The following is a 13,596-nucleotide window of genomic DNA, read 5'->3' on the forward strand; positions in this document are numbered from 1 at the left end:
CAGCAAAGAACCTAACTCGCTCTTGCCTACTGGTTTCTGCATAGGCCCACCAAGCTCTGTAGCAGTCACAAGTTTCCAAGTGCTTAACTTTAAGTTAAATAAAAACAACAGAGCGCACTGAATTGGGTGTATTTAAAAAGGAGGGACTGGAACATTTCCGTAGCATTTTTATTTATTCTGTAACAGACACAATAAGAGCTGTACAGAAAGGTGCAGGGTAAATGTGGTTCTGTGGCACTGCTCCTCTCCAACCATACAGTATCAAACTTGAGCACAGAGGAGGAAATTTTGAAACCATTTTTTTAAAAACACATGTGAAGTTCCTCAGGAGAGAGGGAAGAGAAGGACTGACAAGATTTCTCTTCCACACTTTTTTAAGCACGCTACATTCCTAGTGTTACCTGTTGGTTAAAAAACACCCAAAGAGCCCCTCACACTGTAATATTTCCAGTATTTGAATATGAATATCTTAATAACTACTGGATGCTAACATTTGAATTTTGAAAAGCTTTTTATATATTGAAGGGCTTCCTCTGTAAATGTAGATTTCTGGTGAAATAGAGTGAAATGGAAAAAAGCAATTTTTTTGTGATCTATAAAAATCAAAGACCTTTAAAGGTCCATTGAATGCAACAGAATATTTCTTTATCAGCAAGCTGAATAGCCCATAACTTCCCTGATTTCTACAATAGCTTTTTATATATTTGAAATAAATGAAGGCTCTAAGCACTGCTAATAGTAGCCTGGCAAAGTCCACAAGAGTTTCATGAATGATTTGCAGATGACAAAGCTCAAATAATGAACAGAACCACACAGTAAGTTTGGGCCACATCAATTTGACAACCCATTCATTCATTTAGTGACAGCAAGAGTAAATCCAGCCCTTCAGTGAGATATGTAATACACATACTATAAAGTCCTCATGGTATAGCTTTGCTGCACAACACAGAACAGTGCCAGCGTACGGGAAAGAGAGGTTTTAATGATCCTTTAGTGACAGGGAGCACTAGATACCTGCCTTAACCAGGCAGGCAGTTTCTGGTGCTCACAGTCTTGTTGGAGTCTACACTAAACCTTGCATCAAATGCAAGAATATATTAATTTATTCCACAGAATGGAGAGGGAAAAAAAACCTGATCAACTTATGCTATTTATGTATAGATTAAAAAATGCAGCTTTTGAAGAACCAGTTTGTTCCAACAGTGTAGAAGTAACTGAACAGATTGGTTTTCTATGATGTCAATTTCAAATAATCAGAAAAATTGAAATCACGGTCAGATAAGGGACCTAGAGAGGAAAGAATATTAAAAAAAAAAAGCAGAACAAAACTTTTGCAGAAACATCCTCTCTTTTTTCCTTTTTTTTTTTCTTTGTTTAATGGTCTCATTTCAGGGAACTACTGTTTTAAACCAAAGGGAACCAGAAAGGAAAAGAAAGGGTAAACCTTGTATTATAGTGAAAGCAAATATACATCACAGTGAAAATGCCAAAAAGGGTAAGATTTCAAAATCTGTGAGAGCAGGACATGTTTTGCGAGCTGGGTGCTGTGATGTGTCTGCCAGGGCCAGCCTGCAGCCCATGCTCAGGGCTGTGGTACCCGCTGGCTGCGGCTGGGTCACTGGGCTGGCCAGGTCTCCCTGCCAGGACATGCACATGGCAAAGTTCGGCAGCCAGCAGTGCAGGGGCAGGTAAAAATAAAGAAATAGCTACATCCAACCAAAAAAAAAAAACCCCAACCACCCCCCCCCCCCAAAAAAAAAAAAACCAAAAAAACAAAAAACAAAAAAGAACACCCAAACACCCAAAAAAAATAAAAAAACCAAAAAAATCCCCTAGTTCTGGTGATGAAGCCCCTGCATAATGAATAAAACCAAGTGACTGCCGTGTCCCTAAACTGCCACCTAGTGGCACGTGGGACAGGCCACTTCTGAGTGCTTGGCACATGCTTCAAGCATCCCTGCAAAGGTTTGCTGGTGCAGCTGACCCAACAAAGTCCTCTCTGAAAGGCTTTGTGAATACATCTGCAAGCTGAGGCGTCCCCACATGGTCCCCACACAGATTTTAAAGGAAAAATAGCTCCTGCTTTTTCTTTTGGCAGAGGGATTCTTCGCAGATTTCCTTCACTGATTTGGATGTGGGGTATTTGTAGCCTGCTGGTATTGGGCAGAGAGAGCCTGACTCAGCAGTACTCTGGTCCTCTAGTGGACTACAAGGAAAAGGATGTCCTTTAGAAGCAGCTGAAGTGAATTCCCTTTAGTTCTTCATAATTTTAATGCCATGCTTAGCGTAGTCTGCCCACAACTCATTCAGAAACATGGCAATAAATTACCTCCCTCCAATCACAGAAATGTCTTAAAATTTTCACACATCTTGGCACAATTATTTTTGGGTTTAAATTCTTCACCGTTGGTTTATTAAATATAAATTATGCACTAAGGTCTTCCAAGGGAAACTCCATTTATGGTAGTGCAGAAGTGCTTCGATGGAGGTGTCTCACAACCTGAGAATGGAGTAAACTACTGACACTGGGAACGCTGCTGTACTGGCTGGGAACACATACAGGTTTACAGGAGATGGGCAAAGAATATCCTGGTCATCTGCACTGCTTATAGTGCACTGCAGAGTCTGCAGACCAGGCCTATGGGTATCTTGATTTTGAGAAGCAGGGTAAGAAACCACAGAAAAGAGCAAGACAGTGCTCTATTCCCAGTCTCCTGAAGAGATTCTCTTTGCACAGACCAGTCCAGTTACATTAGCAGACAGTATCTCCTGTTTTCTTAGCATGGTCTTGACTTTTCTAGGAATAGCCATACCCTTCTAATTCTTCTAGGCAGAAGGTAGAACTGGCCAACAAAGTTTCTGTGCAATGGCCACAGAGCCCAGCCTGCAGCCTATGGCCAAAACTGAGCATTAGAAGAAATAACTCCTCATCGTTAAGAAGAGTATTAAGAGTTGCAAATGCTCATTATTTCATCGCATGATCCCTGACCAGCCATTGATAATCTCCTCACTGCTCCATGTGATGATACTTAACAGTACCTTTCTACAAGAATATGTAATGCTCACTCAAGCACTTCGAGAGCCTCAGATGAAAAATTTCATAACTGTAAGGGAACACAGTATCTTAACAACTGGTTCTTCACTTACATTTCCAGTTCTTTCCAATTCAGTGCTGGATTACATGTAGATTACATAGCCATTTTTCAAGACAATCCGTAACTGGTCTTCCAGACCAGAAGATCTACACCAAGCTTTCATAATTTCTGCTACCTCATAGCCTTTTCTCAAGAGGTCAAGTATATATATTCAATCATTGCCACAATTCAATTTCACCCATATTTATGCTCCAGGCTAACTTTACACATGGAAATAGTCCCATTGTAGTCACTGGTACTACTCACAGAAATGAAATTCTCTTTGTGCATTCACTGGAGTAGCCCATAATCATTACCTATACAGTGCCACTGCTAAGCTTTGCAAAAAAAGTATTGAGAACAGCTTATCTGTAAGGAAAAGTAGGCTACTAAATATGCTTAACGCTCTGCATGTGCCCACTGCAATCTTCTATCATCTCTGCCTAAGTTCATTTAAGAGGTACTTTGCTCCTTTCTAAACACTCGTATTTTTGTGCTTAAAGCCAATTTCTGGGAAGTCGAGACATCTCAATTCCAGTTTCTGTGAGTCTCCTGCATCCCACACTGAATCATCAATTCTTTTTATTGCTTATTACAAAAACTGAAAATATTAAAACAGAAAAAAAAAACCCCACAGGGATGCAAATGCAACAAGCTGCCAGGGTCTTAGTGTGCTGCCTGCTTTCTCAGCACTGTGCAGCCCTGAAGTTTTGATAAGCTTTTTCTTTCCCTGAGCTGTCTGAGGGCTGGTGATAAGGTTGAGGAGAAAGGCAGTAAATACAAACAAATTGCTACAATGTTCAGCTCATTCACAAGGAAAGAATAGGACCCAGATGGAAGCATTAACAATCTGTTTTAATACTTCAACTTCCACAAAACCAGATTAACGTAAGCTAGAAAGGCATATGTGCATTCCACCAGAGATACAGGCATTGGGTTCTTAGCTTCTTTCTTTGTTGTTATGATAAATGTGAAGCCAAATTAAAAAATTGTTACAACACATTTTAATTAAGATACTCGCCTTCTTCCACTCTTCCAGAAATCTCTTTAGAAAGGATTTTACAGCATCCATCAACTACTCCTCAAATTCAATTTTAACTGTGCTACTTTCCACCACTTCTTAAATTGCAATTTATTTTGTCTGGCTGTCTTAGATTTAATACATAATTTTCATGAGAGGAAGATAATCCATTTGTATTATATTAAAGTGGCAGATGGCAAAATCTTTCATGTTATAGAAGACTTTCAGTTTCATTACTGTTACATGCTTCTTCAGTACCTATCGCACGGCTTATACAACATATGTTATTCTGCAGCCAAAATCATGGAGATGATAAAAAAAATCCCAACCTTTCCTTGCACAGTGGTTGTAAATGCAAGCTAAAATGTATTCCTCTCATTTAATATAAAATAGTTATTTGGCAGAGTAACATCATGTATAAAGTTGCATGGTGCCAAAAGCAAAATCGTCACTTTTTTGCGGGGGTAATTTTTATTTATGTAACAGAAAAGTTCCTTCCTGTAAAATTCAAGGTGTCCTGCCAGCACTTGAAATTCCTCATGTAATTTTATAGAATAAAGGAATACCTGAGTATTTTCTCCAAACAACCTTGTAAGCAAGTCCAACCTCATCCTCCATGAATCTCTGCTTTAGTCAAAGACACTGGTTGGGTGGGGACACCTGGACCACCTCCCAGCACGGAGCCTGCACGTGGCCATCCTGCTCCGGAGGCCCAGAGATCTCAGCAGAATGGATGGGAGTCCTTCCCCATCTCTTGGCCTCAGCATGGGCACGTGTAACTGATGGTTAAAAATCCAGCCTGAGCCACATTCGTGGCTCTCCAAGGATTCAGCAGGACGTGGAGGCATATTAGTAGAGACAATGACCCATTCTTGAAATGGGTCCCAATTTTCACTTGCAATTCTGGATGATGAATGGCCAAAAAGCTTCAAGGAGCTATGAAGTATCAAGTAACATCTGGAGAGCAGAACATTTCATACGTTAAAAAGAGTAACATCTTTGCTTTTCAACACCACTAGGGGCTGTGACTGGGCAGGGTGACCCACTCATCACCCCTTGCAGTGCTTCATTTCCAGGATTTCACCAAATCAATAACATCTAACAGTAATGATGGCCACTGAACTGACAGCTGAATTCTGAGCTCAGGTAACACAGTGAGATTTTAATCTTCAGAGCTGCACTGTATTCAGGGTACTTGAATTTGATAATGTTAACAGCTGCCTACCTACTCTACTTCACTTGAATGCATTGCCTTCAACCATAATTTCTGCAGTGCCTGCCAAAACTGCCAGCATGGAATCAGTGGGAAAAACACATTCTAAGGTCTCCAGAAATAAAAGTGCAGCACAAACCACTGTGAATTTACAAAATCAACAGCCTTAAAATTGTGACTCGGGGAAAAGAGACCAGGAACACCAGTTTTTTCAGCCAAGATACACAGAGTTTTCTTCCAGTCCCACTGTTTTCAAATTCCCTTATACAGCACAAGCAGGATTGAAGATACGCCTTCATTGTTGGACAGGAAGGTACTGAAATACAGTAATTTAAATAAATGAACATTGATCTAATTGGGCAACACTGCAGATAGTTAGCTGATGTTGGCTAAAATCCTAAAGTTATATTTGCTTTTCAGTGTTCATCCATAATTCCTATTAACATAAATATGTTACTAAATCTCCCAGAGAAAGCAGCTGTGGTAAATGACTTCTGTAGGCTTAAAAGCCAACAGTAATAAAATACTATTTTGTTTTCCATTAAAAAATAACAACAGGGGCTTATATGAAATGTGCATACATGTTTGGCTCCAGCAGAATGTTATTCATGAGCACCCAAAGTTATTTTCTATCTGAAATCTGTGTAACTGCAAATTAGCTGCATAGCTATTGACTTCCTACCATGATTCCTGCACCTCCATGCTACATAAATTTTCTCTGTACAGTCCTGGATCTGCACAAAAGTTTTGGGGCCACCTTTATGCCATTTCTCCTTGATGACTTAAGTTCACTATCAAGTTAGGAACACAGGATAAGGAAAACTTACCCAAGCCACTGAACCCCATTCTCTACAAGCCCAGAAAAAAAAACCACAGTAGGTATCTCCAAAAGCTGCAGGTTATCTGTTCTATATACTACAGCATGCCATGGGAAATAAGCAGAGGTAAGGCACTGCCAATATCCTAAGTCTGCAACAGCTTGTAGTATATTAAATATTCATGGCAAATAAAGTTGGACAACTGATATGGATAAAATTATCCTTAAATCCAAGAAGCTACTGCAGACTTGCTAAATGTGAGATGTGCTACTAGAGATCACAGAAGGTGTCAGTGAAGTTTCATACAGCCTTATGCACAAAAGGAAAACACTTCAAAATAACACATCCAAAAAAACCCCTCTCGTCTATGCATTAAGTGCTTTTCAATACATAATCTTTCCAAGAACTGTTTACAAAATTGGGACAAAACTTGAATGACTTTTAATAGGAAAGCAATATGAACTGATGAATCTAATACAAGAGTTCATTCTGCAATTCCCAACGTCTTACTGTAAACACCAACTCAAAATGGCTTGGGGTGCAGAGAGGTATAGGCTGGAATTTGGGTTAAAAGATCATGAACTGAAGAAAATGATGTATCCACACTATTTAAACTGGCCTTTTGTCCATCTTTATTTATTCACGTTATGTACAGTCACCATAGGGACCTCAGATAAAAGCATTGCTGCATCAGAGAAGTGTCTAGTGAAAGCCCTGAGGAAACCTTAAGTACAGCTTATGGACTGATACAAAGTCAATAAATGCTGATTTTGGCAATGGAGACACAACCTGAGAAGGAACTACCATAGCCTTTTAGAGGCCATCAAGAAAAAATAAACACAGAGTTAAATCCACCAGCTCAAAAAGCTGTCATAGAAGTAAAAAGAGATGCAGTCACCACCTGTAAAGCTGTCTGCCCAGCAGAGGTGTGGAGCAGCATGGGCTGGCAGCAGCAGGCTGAGCAGAGAAGCCAGCCCTGCTGCTATTTGCCATAAACTGGCCAGATCCTCACAGCACCCCAAGACTCAAGCCTGCCACAGTAAGCCTGTGCATCCCCTGAGCTGTGAAGTCAAGGCCACAACAGCATCAGCTGTATCACCTTGTGCTCTGCTCACCCAGTGATACAGTCCTTGCCCTCATAATTCAGCTTCCTGGACTATGGAAGCAGAGTAGGATGTGGGCATAATGGAGGAAATTTGTGATATGAGTAGAGATGTTTGGCACACTCTGAATAACAAGTGATTCAGAAACTCACCAAGGTTGATTATCTTGGAGGTTCTGACAGGAAAAATGTTTTCCTAAAGGCTGAAATAAATTCTACTAAAAAGCACTGCAACAGAGGAGCAAAGTCAAGGTGCCATTTCTATATTCTGCTTTCTATATTCTGGACTAGTGATCCACTGAAATGTAACACCTACCCCGGGTACCTCTCTGTTATGCACTTTGGTCTTTACATCCCATGAGCCCTTTAATCTCACTCTGAAGAGCCAACTGGTTCAATCTGCTTCTCAGTCATCCATAGAAAACCATAGACCTCAGAAAGAAATTATTTCCCTCTCCTCCTCCACCAACTGATTTCCAAAGCTGAGCCAAAATAAACATATCATGAGCATACTTATAAGGTGCACAGCCACCTGAAATATGCAGGATTTGCTTCACTTCCAAGCTACATTTGTCATTAGCAGAGCTTAACTGCAGGCGTACAGCAAAATAACACTAAAGAATGATTTTCAATAACATTGTCGAAAAATAGGTTAAAACAGAAATTTAAGGAGAGTTTGGTAAATCTTGAAACAAGAAAAAGCTGAATATGCAATTTCAGCCTCATGGCTTTTCTTCACATCTTGATCCTGTCTCAGCTTTGAAAGCAGATCACTTCCTCCAACTTCTCTGTACTCTTTAAATCAAGGGCCCCACTGGACTTTGGTAATCCATATGCTCACTATTGCTTATATGCTCTTAGCAAAGGTCAGCTCAGCTGAATTATGACCCCATCACACATACTTCCCTACTCTCTGTTACCTTTATCACAGAAAGGCATGCTTGGAGAAAAAATAAACAATGTGATGAGCATGAACTGTATTATGTTTTCAAGAACCAGTTTTAGATAGAGTTTTGAGAGACATAAGTACAACAGTATTTTGATATTTGATTCACTATCTTTAGGTATCATCAGAAATAAATTAAGTAAATGTAAGTGATGCATGTTAGCAAAGCATCAGCTGCATGTTCATTACTAAGCAGACCGAGAAACTACTTTTTTTTTTTTTTTTTTTTTCCTTTTAGAAACCAGACCTTTGTAATGGAGAGGACTGGATCAAAACTTCACATGAGAATCTTCTTGTGTTTATCATTTTAGGAAGATCCTGTATTCTGCATGTCCCAGTGTAGGATGAGCATTTGGTTCAGTATTTGGTTAGGAAGCTGCTGGACATGCATAAACAAATTAAGTTATCTCTCCCCCTGCTAAGGAAATGCAACCTGATGACAGGACAAGAAAATGGACAATTAACAGAACCTTGCTTGAAACCAATGGTTTTGTTCCCTGAGAACAGAATTTGTTGTCATTTGTGCTTTTCCCAATGGCAGCAAGAGGGCTTGCACTGCAAAAAGCCAGCACTGTGGGAAGCTGGAGCGGTGGCAGGAAGGCTGGCGTAGGTTGCGGCAGTAACTGCTGCAGGCACACAACTGGGAGGTAGGGAGCTGTGCTGTGGGATCTGGGACTGGGAGGCAGGGAGCTGTGCTGTGGGATCTGGAGAAGCCAAAGGGGAAGGCTGCTCTCTGGGGAGTGTCAGACAAAGCAGGAATGTGATGGGGACACTAAGGGGTGGGTGCTGGTAGCAGCATGGCTAATGCCATCCTGACTGGGGAAACATGCAAGCTCAAACCAGGGTGTTCTACAGTCCTCAAGGCAGAAACTGCACTCAGTGCTAGCAAGGGATGGGGAGAAGGAGAGCACAACAAGCTGCTGATGGAGCTGCGTGTGGCAACAAGCCAATAATTTCTATCATAAGCACTGTGCAGTAAGAGGTGTTCAACAGCACACTGTTAAGGGTAGATCCACAGCTCAAGTGATGACCATTCTGGCCTAAGGAAGGTATCTTACCAGCTTTTTGTATGTAAGGGCTGTCAGCTCCACTGTGGATTTGTTTCCTATCATACACTTCATCTAAAGGAGTAATACATGAAGCATATTGCTGCCTAAGACTTAACACAGCCAACAACACAGAAAAATATTGTGATCCTCCATGATTTCCTGAAAGGCGAAGAATTATCTTGATGCAGACATACATGATTTTGTCAATTTGTGTTGTGCTGTAGTTGTGCCACGCTCTAAAAAACAAAACCCAAAAACACCCCCAAAATGCAAAATAAAAGCACACCACTAATGGTTTGAAACGTAACAACATAACTGAAATGAAATTCGCTTACTTTCAGCATTATTTTTTTAAGCCCATGGGTGCAACACACACTTCCATGCCATGGTTCCCTTAGCAGATGCCCTCAGTGTTTTCAAAGCTCAAGAAGCAAATAGCAGCAGAAGGTATCAAGCCCATGCCTTCAGGCATGAAACTCATTTTAGTAGACTAACTTTCCTAGCCTTTTATTTACAGTTAGGTAAATAAAAGTTAGTGGGTGCATGTCAGCTTCACTGCAAAGAGGTTTAATTAGTCTGTAATTTGACACTGCAACACACCGGCCAGACAGACACAGGAAGGAGGACACGGAACTCCAAAATGCAGATTTTCATTAACTTGGAAGAAAGAACAACTTTTGTGTCCAAGCCAAATGGTGCTAACCACTGTGATGGTAACATAAATAAACAAATAACACACAGCAAAGAACTAAAGCTTTGTCCATACCTGAGATACAGAAGGTCGAGGGGGCAGTGCAGGTGGTGGTGGGGGCAGCCAGCCAGACCTCACAGCTGAACAGTGGGAAAAGAAGAAGATGATGATGATAAAAAAACCCCATCTAAACAAAACCACTGTAATTTAATTCCAAATAAACCCAGAATTAATTCCCATGATAAGTGGGAATTCCTCCTAGTGAAGAGGCAGTATTCAAGATTTAATAACAACACCCAAACTTGATCTTTATTGAGCAAAAGCTTGTTTGAAATAACCTCATGAGTAGTGAATGAGTAGTGATTTAATTGCTGTAAACCCTCAAATGTTACAATAAAAAGCAGAGAAAGAAGCCAGTCAGCCACAAAACCTGTAGGTAAAGCAATCCAATTCCAGTTAAAGAAACCCAGAAACAGGGTCCACTTGTTCTTCAGACTTTGCTCTTTGTCATTAAAAATATTGCCCTTCTGAAAAGTGACACTTTAGCACCCAATGTAGACACTACCATTCACTCTGGATAAAACACACTCCCTGATAGAGTACAGCCTTAAAAAGAAAACATCTGCCATGGAATTAATAGAACAAAAGCCTAAATGAATTAAAATTAAATCCATTTCTTTGATTTTATATTTTGTATTTGCATGCTATTATTCAGTAGAGGTATTTCAGAGGGAGGAGGAAGACAAATCCTAACAGTTTGATCAAGCCCCTGTAAGACAACATAATGTCAGCTTTGAGTTTGAGCCAGCAAAAGGGAGGGTAATCATCATGTAGGTACAATGCAGTAATTTTTAGTTTTCTTAAAATACCTAAAACCCATTTGAGACAAAACTAGAGGATAGATGACAGCTTCCAAAGGCACCTGTGAGGAGGCAGAGAGGAGGACTAGGCTGGCACAGAGACATCAACCAGGACTAACTGGGTTACCCTCCCCAAGCTCCTGTTGCACTGAATGCTCAGCACTTGCTCTAGCAAAGACACCAGACAGTCCATCTTGCACTGGTGTACTTTTGTGTAACAAAAAACCTCCAACAGTATTCAACTTAGAAATGCTTTTTACCACAATAATGCTAAGCAATCAATTACATTTATACACTATTTCCATACATATTTTTAAAAGACCACAAAGAACATTAAGAGCCATCTTATAGCTTAGCCATTTACATATTTTACACACCAAATCTAAAAATGTCTACATGGCTGAAAATAAGAAGAAAAAAGATACTAACCATTACAGATAATTGTGAGATGAGAGTAAAACTGTGTGTGAAAACATTGTGGTTATTTACAGCTCCAAAGAGACTTATAATACACTGGTGGGTTTTTTCCATTTTCTGCTTCATCATCTCTTGTACCTTATAAAATGAAGCCTAATTTGGCACACAGTACCAAAGAGAGAGTTAAGACAACTAAAACAGAACTGAAGCTATGCCAGGGAGCCACGAACACACCTACAGATGTAAGAGAGATTTGAAAAAACAGTCATCAGGATCCTTTCTCCTGCATTTAATTAGTTCTGTTTATAAGAACATTGCAATAACAGGATGATGTGGTAACCACATTCTCCATCTCTCCTATGCAACTGATCTTTAGAAAGGAAGAAACCTTCCTTTTCTTTAATCTGAACTTCAGGTAATTACTTCATTTACCTGGGCACTGGCAGTGGCTTTGGCATTTATAGCTTGTGACAGTATATGAAAACAACACCTAGCTCAGACACCACATGCTGGAAAAGCATCTTCTGAAGTCACTGGACATACTGTGAAACTCCATGAGTCTCTTGGGATTTGGCCCACAAAATTCCAAAGGGAAAAGTAATTGTTCCATAAAATAGTCCAATGAAGAAACACCCATCATGGCACAAAAAAAGCCACCACACAAAACCTCCTTCTTCAGCTTTCAAAATGCAACATATAGGAATCTAGTATTAAAGAAGTTAGATGCTTACAACATGTGCATTTGACCCAGTTTCCTCTTTTTAATCCTAAAAATTCTAGCTTAAGCTACTCATGAAATATTCATAGAATTCCTGCTGTTGCAGAAGATCTTTGGCCTGTTGTTGGAGGGAAATCATGCTTATGTGAGCACAATTACCAGAGAAAGTTAGCTGACTTCGGAGGACTCATAACAACTTACAAAGAAACCCCCAGGCCTCAGCCTTCACTGGTGTTACTACCCTAAAAGAGGGAGGTATGAACAGACACTCGTGGGTTTTCATGTGCTTTGGCAGGTGACTTGTACTATCCAGCTATTCCAGAACAGCCTGAAATAGGGCTCTTCTCTCCTTCCTGGGACAGTGCCCGGCACAGATCAGCTCTTGCTGTCAGAGGTGGCAGCACCACTTATCTCAGAGGAAACACAAAAACAGGGGAAGATCTGTTTCCAAAATAAAAGCAAGTACCCTGGGGCCGAGCAGCAAACAGACAAATAGACAAATGTGCTTCCAGGTGCACACCTCAGAGCTTGGAGAAGCTGATGTCCCTATCTTTGAACACAAGTTCTTCACCCTGTGCAGAAGCCCAGGGAGCTGGATGGACCTTGCACAGGTCCTCTTGCTATTGAGCAACTTGCTGGCATTCAAATCAGGCTGAACCACAGAATCCTGGAACAGCCTGGGCTGGAAGGGACCTTAGAGATCAGCTCAATCCAACCTCCCTGTCACAAGCAGAGACATTTTCCCCTAGACCAGACTGCTCAAAGCCCCATCATATAAGGCAAATCCTACAGAGAGCACTGTGGAAAGCCCATGCAGGTACCATATCAGATGTATTCTGCCAGCATTTCTGTGCACCACTCACTCCCACAAATATAGTGTTTTCAGTTCAAAAATCATGGCTCTTTACTTAGCATGTTTACATTTTAAGACGGATTATCTGCATGGAAACTTTCCAAAACCACTTTTCTGCCCTATTTTGGCAACCACAAAGGTCTGATAGTACTAATGACACCACAGCAGATTATAAAAACAGGTTTTCCAATCTGAAGGTAGATTAATATTTTAAAACAAACAGCCAGCTGCAATTGTATACCCTGAGAACTGGCCATGCCATCTTATCTGACCACTCTGCCTCCAGCCTCCCTAGCAGAAAACAACACTCAGCACTTAATAATTATTTGTGGCAGTGAAAAATGACAATCCTAGGAACCACTCAGATAGCTCCTTTGCTTATTTGATGTAGGAAGAGAAGATGAAGGAAAAATAGAAGTTGCAGCAGCCCACACAAACCTATGGAAGTAGGTCTTTAAGTTACCAGATATAGCAGCAGTGGAGGATCCCAAAACTAGGATGAACAAGTCTGGGCCCATGGGATCCTTTAGAGCAATAGAAGAGCAAGGTGCTGTACTTCTCTTACCCAATGAGAGTCACTTAAGCTCTTGGTTTTCAGTATTGAAGAAAAAACTGCCATAATACACTGAGCTTCTGGATGCCTGCTATTTTTGAAAATTAATACTGGAACAGCAGCATATAAAACTACATTTCATGAAATATTTCCATGTCAGATATTAAATATTAATTCCCTACATGTGGATGACATCTTTGTTTTAGATGTCTATCACCTTA

At 40.5% G+C, this 13,596-nt stretch overlaps 1 protein-coding gene across 4 annotated transcripts in view; it reads right to left on the bottom strand.

Annotated features, from left to right (window-relative positions):
- The window catches only part of REPS2 (RALBP1 associated Eps domain containing 2), a 96,028-nt gene that overhangs the window by 11,820 nt on the left and 70,612 nt on the right, over positions 1–13,596 (bottom strand). For 3 of the 4 annotated variants that reach the window (XM_068179979.1, XM_068179977.1, XM_068179980.1), the window contains exon 14: positions 10,050–10,114. In XM_068179979.1, the coding sequence (XP_068036080.1) occupies positions 10,050–10,114 (65 nt within the window). Of the gene's footprint in view, positions 1–4,567; positions 5,092–7,441; positions 7,465–10,049; positions 10,115–13,596 lie in introns of those variants that run through there. The other variant, XM_068179978.1, reaches the window with a different exon arrangement.

The sequence above is a fragment of the Anomalospiza imberbis genome, chromosome 2 (assembly GCF_031753505.1).
Source record: "Anomalospiza imberbis isolate Cuckoo-Finch-1a 21T00152 chromosome 2, ASM3175350v1, whole genome shotgun sequence".
Classification (NCBI taxonomy): Eukaryota; Metazoa; Chordata; class Aves; order Passeriformes; family Viduidae; genus Anomalospiza; species Anomalospiza imberbis.